This window comes from Gloeophyllum trabeum (assembly GCF_000344685.1).
Source record: "Gloeophyllum trabeum ATCC 11539 unplaced genomic scaffold GLOTRscaffold_00012, whole genome shotgun sequence".
In the NCBI taxonomy this organism is placed as follows: domain Eukaryota; kingdom Fungi; phylum Basidiomycota; class Agaricomycetes; order Gloeophyllales; family Gloeophyllaceae; genus Gloeophyllum; species Gloeophyllum trabeum.
The window spans coordinates 1311838-1320567 of NW_006920421.1; the positions used below are offsets into that span (position 1 = coordinate 1311838).

General features: G+C 55.3%; 2 protein-coding genes across 2 annotated transcripts; both read right to left on the minus strand.

Annotated features, from left to right (window-relative positions):
* Positions 1-114: 114 nt before the first annotated feature.
* GLOTRDRAFT_140423 (uncharacterized protein) lies at positions 115-5419 on the minus strand (the record flags this gene model as incomplete). Its single annotated transcript, XM_007870867.1, has 6 exons — positions 115-1493; positions 1544-3572; positions 3629-3735; positions 3794-4282; positions 4338-4569; positions 4622-5419. The coding sequence occupies 6 exons, from the start codon at positions 5417-5419 to the stop codon at positions 307-309; spliced, it is 4842 nt and encodes a 1613-aa protein (XP_007869058.1). The 3' UTR covers positions 115-306.
* A 241-nt stretch (positions 5420-5660) lies between these two features.
* GLOTRDRAFT_112093 (cytochrome oxidase assembly factor) lies at positions 5661-6712 on the minus strand. The gene is made up of 4 exons (XM_007870868.1): positions 6538-6712; positions 6172-6489; positions 5929-6095; positions 5661-5872 (listed from the first exon to the last, which is right to left on the minus strand). Exons 1-4 carry the CDS (start codon positions 6679-6681, stop codon positions 5749-5751), a joined length of 753 nt encoding a protein of 250 aa, XP_007869059.1. The 5' UTR covers positions 6682-6712; the 3' UTR covers positions 5661-5748.
* Between the last annotated feature and the right edge of the window lie 2018 nt (positions 6713-8730).

The window sequence follows — 8730 nt, forward strand, 5'->3', positions numbered from 1 at the left end:
CGTGAAACGCGTCGAAGTCACGCCGACTAATTTGACACGGTCACGGACGCGTTACGCGTGCGCTCAGACTCAGAGTCAAGAGGACCAGTGGACCACCGCGCTCGTCTGTACTCATGAGGAAACACTGTAGAGTAGATGTCATGATTGAACCAAACGACAACGATCAAACAAGAGTCCCAGATTATGGTGATGTAACTAAAGGAGTGCGTAAGAGTAACTCGGACTTTTGCGGCGACATAGCAGGGAGCAAAGACAGGCAAGATAGAAAGGGAATTACGAAGGAATGTGCTAGGCGTGTGCGAGGAATCAAGACCTAGGCGTCGAAGGCTTTGGACTAGCATTGGCCGACATCCTGGGAGGCTCGTCGCCGGGATCAACTGGACGTGGACCAGAGGGGGATCCGCTTTGACTAGCCTGTGGTGAAAACCTCTGGCTGGCTGGGTCTCCCGGAGGCCGAAGGCCACTGTCAAATTGCGAGAATCTTGGGTCGAAGTTGGATGCACCGGTCATCTGCATCCCCATGCCCATACCACCCATCGGCGGCATACCACCCATCATCGGCATGCCCATCATAGACATACGGGGGTCAAAGCTCATGCTGCCGCCAGTCATCATCGGTTGAAGGGGTCCAGGAGTTCCGCCTCCTTCTCCGCCTGCTTGGGAGCCGGCTGCAGAGAACGCCATCATAGCTTGCTGGTATGCCTGAGCTGCTTGCTGAGCGGCGAACATGTGGGGATTTCCATAGCCTGGCATCATTCCAGTAGGAGTGGGCATCATCCCAGTAGGAGTCTGCATCATACCAGGATTCGGCATCATACCAGGGTAGCTCATGTATCCCGTCATCATCGGGTTCATACCCATCATCATAGGGCTCATCATTGGATTACCCATCATGGGATTGTAGGGGAATTGAGGGTTACCGAACATACCACCGGCTTGGGACATCTGTTCGAGCTGCTGTCGCTGCAACTCATCAAGTTTACGTTGCCTCTCCTCGGCTAAGCGCTTCTCCCGTTCGCGTTCGGTCAATGCGGCGCCGAAACCACCTTCACGTTTCCGCTCGCGCTCGTGAGCAGAGATCGCCCCAAGGAGACCTGTTTGCGGTGGAGGAGGCTTGTTAGGCACATTGATGAGTGATGCTCCTGACTCTCTCGCGAGCTCCTCCTGTCTCTTTGCAGAACGATCCTCCTTCTCCTGCAGACCAGCAGACAGCAATCCTTGAGGGGTGAAGGCTTTCGTCATAGTCGCGGAAGGAGGCTCGATTTGAACAAATGTATCTCGCTGCTGAGTAGGAGGTGGTGGCGGATGACCTCCGTGCTTTTGGCCAGGTTCCAGCACCTGACTCCAGACGCTCTGGCGGGCAGCTCCGAGTTGAGGAGGTTGAGGGGATGTGCGGTGACCGTCATCGTATTGGGTCCGCCTAGCTTCAGAATACTGGTCGGACACCATGCGAGGAGGGCGAGGAGCTTGTCCACGGTACTCGTCCATTTCATCTACAACAGAAAATCAGTGCATGATCCCAAGCAATAAGCATGTCATTTACTCATTGCTCGCGCCCCTCCGGGTGTCTGAGGCAAATTACGAGATGGCCGGGGCTGTGCATACGCGGAGCTCTCAGCAAGGGGACCATTGGGAGTGCGATATGGCATTGGCGGAGCATGATGACCTTGTGAGCTGGGAGGGGCCGCCCCGGCTCCTTGATGGGCCCTGCTACTCACGGAGGCGGGAGGTCCGGCGTCAGATCCAGCGTCCTCATCATCCTCATCCTCTTCTTCCTCTTCTTCCTCCTCTTCATCGCTGCTATCGTTCCAAGCTCCACGGTCCCTGGCCTTCCCCTTCTGCCGACCGTTCACCCGTCCGGGGCGGTGCACAGCGGCTTCATGGGCAGCTTGCTGAGCCTGTGACTTGGCTTTCCGTTCCATGGCTTGCTTGGAAGGAGCAAAAGACGAGCGGAATTGTGAGGCTCCATCCGAGCTCGCGTGAGGCGAGGCCGTCCTGTCTGACGGTTCCACAACCTGAGGTGGCGGCGGTGGTACTGGGGACTGTTGTTTCTGCTGCTGTGGTGAAGACTGCGGCTGCTGCTCCTCTCGTTCTAAGAAAGTCAGAGCTGCTAAGGCGTCAGCATCGGGGTCCTCGAGCCCACTGCCGCTGGCGGGTGGTGCATCGTTGCGGGACATGTTTTCCTCGACGCGTCGTTGTGGGGATGAAGACCGTCTCTCCGGCACAAGCCGACGCGAATTGGGCGGTGCACGTGCTCCAGATGGGCGGCGAGTGATCGGCGCACGTGCACTGAGTGTATTCGAGGCCACGGCCGGCGGCGATGTGCGACGCATCTCCGCAAACCGGGGAGACGACGCTGGAGGGGAACGGACTGGGGACTGGTCCGAGCGATCATCACCGTAGTCAGATTCATCATCATCGGAACTCCCAGGCGGCGGTCGACGGGAAGATTTTGCAAGGACATTGTCCTGATGAATTTGTTGCATGTAGAACAGTGCCGCGCCTGCTTCATCCAAAAGGTTGTCTGTGGGACTCGCTGCAAGTTCGGCCGGTTTGGCAGGCAGTGGCGGTGGCGGCGGCGGTGGAACTTGCTGCTGCATGGCACCCGCAAGACTTTGCTGATGATAGTCTTGTGACATGCCAGCACGCTGGAAGCTCTCAAACGAATCACGATCTGCGAATCGTCTGACGGGAGAGTCGTGCATCATGGAGTACGGGGATGTCAATACCGAATGCGGAGGAGAGGGCGTGCGCGGCGGAACACTCTGGCCTTGCGACGTCGTCTCAGTAGAAGGTGAACTCGGCTTGGGAGAGTGAGAAAAGGAAGGTTGTTGCCCGGCTCTGACAGGAGATTTCGCAGGTGCCGGGGGCGAGATCGCTCTTGAAGACATAGATAGCGACTGCCTGCCTGAGCCCGGAGACATGGGTGGACGACCCGTATGATCAGCGAGACCGCCAGCATCATCCGGCTTCGGTCTAAAATCATGACTAAGTTTAGAATCCGGCCTGGAGCCAGGCGCACCACTGTGCGAGTCCTCGCTCTGCTTGGCCTCCAGATCAATGTTGCCCTGTGTTGGACTGGTAACGAGAGACTGGCCGCTCAGGGATTCCAGCTCTTGAGGCACTTCTGGAATCGCAGCCGGCGTGCCTTCCAAATGCGTCGACGGCCTTCGTCCAATCCTGCTGTCTCCGGAATTTGCGTGACTTGGAGGGCTCTGCTGATCTGTGGGAGTTACACTTTCACGTACACTCCGCTCTGTTATCGGGGTTAAGACGCGTCTTTCGGTCGCTGCTGCAGCCTGTGCCGAGGATGACGAATCGAAGCTGAGAGGAGGAAGCTGAGGTAGACCATTATCTTCAGTTGTCATTTCTGGGAGAGGGGGTAATCTAGGTGCAGAGTCCGGCATCTTTCGTCCCTCCGGCGGGGGACTCGTGACAGGCCGCGCTTGATTTTCGGGACCCAGCGTACGCATCCGCTCGTGCAAAATGTGAGTGAACCGCTGCCTAACGATAGCGGTGCGGTCGTCACGTGGATCCACAGTCTCGGCGAGCTCTCGGTCTAAGAAGAGCAACTGAGGAAGAGGTTAGTATAACCCCGACGGGCCCCGTAGTGAACCCAAATACTCACGTCCTTATGAGGACCCACAGGGTATGCGAACATAAGAGACGACGGGTCGCGAGGATCCTGTATGTAAGCATTAGGGCGACCATAGAGCTCAAAGGAGTCGTGAATAGCTGGGCATTGCCATTCATCTCAGTCATGCCGAGAACCGTAAACAGCGAATGTACCCACCGATGAGCCATTTGAGCATTTCCGCTGCCTGTACGTTCCCGCCCTCTAGCTCCGGCATGACGAGCAGCCACGCCTGCCTATTCTTCATACCCCCAGCAACCTCTTCCTCTCCTAGAGTTCCCTCGAGCTTTATCAGCGTGCTCCGGCTAATCAAGTCGGGACGCTCTGGGTATACAGCGAACGCCTGAGTCACAGCCTGCATAGTCAGCGCAGGCCGTTTTTTGTCCTTAGGCTTCGGCGAACTGTGCAGGGATATAAGGGGTATCTCGGGGTGGGGACTGTGCTCCCTTGAGAACAGGTTCGACATGCGCTTCTTGCGCGGAGCGTTGGGCGACTCTGGCCGACCTTCACCTGACGGTGTGTCGGGTGCGCGACCGGAACCGGCAGTTACTACCATCCACAGGCGTTTCCAGTCGGTCTGGCCTGCCACACGGATCCTGACCCAGCCCTCCATTCTGCCCTTGACCAGCGTTGTCGGGCAATTGACGCCTGGACACGACGGATGTCAGCACATTCAGCGGCGGGACATTCTTATGGGACTTACCTTCTCTGAGAGTTATGCGGATAAGATGGGCGGTGTAAATCTCTTCTAAACGAGACTTTTCCCATGCAGACAGTCGTATAGCCGATGCCCAGGATATGAGGGCAGGGGTCGAAGGGCAGGAGAATAAGATGAGGTTAGATCCAGCGGTATTGAGGGTTATCACATTGGTATATTTCTGAGCCGGCTGAGTAGCAGAGGCTGGGACAGTCACTGCACCCAACACTTGGACGAACTGCAAGATGCTGTAAATATCGCAACAAGGAAGAGATATTCGTAGTGCTCACAGCATCGGTAACATTGATGTAACTAGGAGGGACCTCTCTCCCCTGCCTCCCCGCTTCCTCCACCTCCTTCATATCCCAGACACTGAGGATAGTGCCGCTCAACTGCGCCCACACTTCGGTCCAACCCTCGTCCTTCGTAGGTCTCTGGCCATCGGGCTGGCGCTCAATCCTACGGATGAGCTTCCCCCATTGGTACACCTTGTTCGTGTGAGCAAGATTCAACTGGACGACAGAGCGTATCTCCGGGTGCAGGGGAGGAGGTGCGGGTTGTGCCAGGGTCGTAGATGTGCGCGATTGCACGCTGGGGCGCTGCTGGGAAGGTCCTTGCTGGGGCTGCATATCGGCACCCTGAGGACCATTCGACTTGGTTCGCGTAAGCACGGTGGACGGTCCTTGACCCATGGCGTTTGGAGGGTTGGTCACGTTGGATCCGCCAGGCATCGGGGGTTGCGGCGCGGCTGCAGCTGCAGCTGATTGGGACTGGGCATCTTGTTGCGCCTGGCTAGAGTTCTTGCTACGGAAAGAGAAGAAGGAAGTCGACGTGGAACGAGAATGAACGTGTGCAGGCCTGCTGGGCGCTGGCTGCGGAGATGAGGGGGCGGATGTCGACGCCTGCATCGGCGGAGGCGTCGTCGGCTGCGGAGGCTGCTCCGCCTCGTCTGCCTGCTGCTGACGGAATTCGTGGGGAACAGTGGACTGTCGCCACTGTCTAAGTTCAGAAGGTGGCACGAAGCCGCGGTTGCGGTTTTCCCATTGGGTGCTCGTGATCGTCTTGGATGCTGGGGAAACGGAGGCCATCGACTGGGGCGACGTCGACGACGACGACTTGGACGCTGGTTAAGGCGACGAGACAAAAGGGTCTAGTAGAGGCCCTCAAGGACGTTCATCAGGTAATTGGCGAGAGGGATTCCGAATTGTCCGAGTTCACGCGTTGCTGGTTCGCGACGATTGACTCTATCGCTCCCGCCCACCGCCCACGAGCTCCGAGAAACATCAACGTCATTGTTTAGCTCAATGGGCTGCGCCAAAAGAAATCTGCCGTGATTTACCGGTGCATCATCAGCAGGGGCATGCAAGGAGGGAGGTTCGTGGCATAATCTGCGTATCTACCAGCTACATTACTAGCATCATGATGAACCCCTGCGGTCCTCTGCCTTCGGTGCATGCTCGTACTCCCCAAATCCCATCGAATTTTGGACGACATCGTCCGGTGCATCAGGCTCGAGATTGCCTTGGGAATTCCGCCTTGCCCTGGAGTAAAACGAACATGAGACCCGCAACGAAGCATCACCATATGGTTGGCGTACCTAAAGAAGGTATAAGACAGCACGACGTCATCAATCTTCCGACATGATGGGTCGTCCAAGATATCCTTGTCTATGAAGAACAGCAACGGCATGTCGACCTCTTCCCCGGCCAGAAGCTTCTGCTCCTCAAAGCAGAAGCATTCCACCTTGGCGAAATAAGGTGCAATCTAAGTTGGCCACAACGACGCCAAGGGGCGGAAGAGAGTCAGGAGACATGGACAAGAGCACTAAGCAACGGCATACCCTATCAGGTGTAACGTTGTACGTGGCGATGCCTATAATGTCCTTGTCCGACTTGTTCTTCGCCTTGTAGAAAGCGAGACTGGTCTCCCCAGGTAATACGGTCACAAACTTCTGTTGCGGTATAAACTGCCATGGCAGTTGATCGGACGTGTCTGCGTTGAAATGCACTTTGATCCGGCGTGCGCCTTCAACTGGCACCAGTCGCTCTGGATCGAATTTACCAGTCCCGACGATGGGCGTTCCAGCGAATCCCGTAGCGGCACAAAACATGCGGTATAGAGGCACAGCGGCGTATGTAACGCCCACAGCTAGTACAATCTGCGAACCTCAGTACCGCCGTAAGTATTCTCGGGAGCTGAGACGTACCACGGCAGAAGTGTACATTAGCAGGCTACGATTCCTTGCAGCATACACCGCTTTACGAGAGACCAGTCTCGGTGCTGGTCTCGGTGCTGGTCTACCTGACGGGGGAGGGGGATTGCCAGCTTCGTTGGCCATCCCCCTCCGCATCGTACACCAGAAATCCGATGCAAGCCGTCGCGGCTGCTGAGCGAAGAGACAAGATGGCGTCCGTTCAGACGATCCCAAGTGGATTGTTCGTATGCATTGATGAATTGGCAGCTGAACCCTTAGAGTAGGAAGATTCTTTAGACCTTGCGAAGGCAGGGATGAAGAACGAAAGCATTGTAAAGAGAACCGGAGAGACATCGACTGGATTCCCTATAAGGCAACGTTGGATTCCGTTACAAACGCACGTGGTTTTGCCAGATTAGTCCACAGCCACAGTGCCGATTCATGTCCTTTCAAAGGCTCAAAGCCCACAGTACAGTACAGTAATATGCTGGAGTCTTGTGCCCAAAACCAGTCAGCGACGTCTACGGACCTTATTTTCTTTCGTCGTGCATCTATTATTTACAGGCTTATTGATCTAGATGCTCCAGTCCCAGGGGATTCATTCGCAGTTTCGTTCGCTGAACTATTGTATGAGGACCCCTGAAAATACCGATAGATGCCGGTGCCAGTCCGGACAAAAAAAGCGGCTCGGGCAAGGGACGCCGGAGCCAGTCCGGACGTAGGTAGGGGTCTCAGCCGGCCAACCCGGTTTTTTAGTCCGGACACCAACGGCACCCCAGCAGTGAGGCCGGTTGTAGTCCGGACATGGTCAGCAACCCGCCACTTCGTCGCGATTAGCTAGTACATTATCATTAGATTCATTACCCCGTATGGTGTTTCTCACCGAATAAGGATAGACATGCCTCCCTGTAGTCGTGAACCCTCGGGTACCCCTTAGTTGCACGGAATTATACAGTTTACGCTGAAATCCGGAGGCACACATGGAAGACACAGCTGGGTGCCGGATGGCTCCAATATCGCTGCGGTATCGTATCTCGCCATCCAGGGCTACGAAGCCATGAACGGGCGGGTATTTCGCACTGTCTCTCAGACCCTGGCAATGCTCGCTGCCTGCCGAATCACTCAATTTGCCTGCCACGTCTATCCTTTGCATGCTGGAGACAAGCCCGAAGGCTCTTCCGTTATCTATTGAACTTTCTACCTCAGACTATGCACCTTTCAGGTTTTCATACACCCTAGTATATATATCTAGTGTCTAGAATGACTTGTGGACTACAACGGGTGATTTTTGCTGTTTCCTAGAGGCCGGGGCAATAGTCCGGACATGAATATGACCTTGGCCGAGGCCGGTATTTTATCCGGACATAAAGGCGGGGGGCCGCCAGAAAAAGTCCGGACATGACAAAATCGAGTCTTGCACCGGCATCTATCGGTATTTTCAGGGGTCCTATTGTATGTCAATGTCAATGCATGATCCGCTACGCAATGCATATGATGCAGGTACGTGTCCTGGGTTACGGTCAAGATTAGCCTCCAACGTTGCACAACGGAGAGTACTATTAACAGGATGTCCAATAGACTCATCAGACTTTCTATTACAGCTGATCGCATAACGACGACGCACCCCGCATTTCTAAGTACTCCTGGTTGACGAATCAAAACCGTCAGATGCAACTGTTGTCGGTGCAAGCTGGGCGCTAACTCAGTTAGCGGGCTGTCGAGTCACTGGGCCTTCTTAGAAACATCTCACCATTATGGTTGTTCGTTACGGAGCGCCTCCGATCAACGTAAGTAAACGACGGATCCTGGTGTCGTGTTACTTGAGTCTTACATCCAAGGACTTCGGAAACTCAATGCACGAGTACCCGGAGAGATGTTCATCATCAACGTACAGCCACAAGGTGTGCGATGGCCAAGCGCTACAGTCTAATGTCCCTGTGCCGGGATGCATCGATGCAGCCCCATAGCTAAGCATACTAAGCGTGAAACTGGTTCAACACACGTCAATCCTTGTACATACATAGCTCGGCCGCTGAGCGCTGAATGTGTGTGTGTGCCGAGATCCCCACTCACGTCGGTCGCACCTGCTGAGGCTTACTAGAAGGCACAGCACTCGTCGACGCGTTCTCTGTCCCAAGGCAATATAACACTCGTGAGCTTCCTTTCTTTCTTTCTTCCAATATCATCACTGAATTTGAGCTTTTT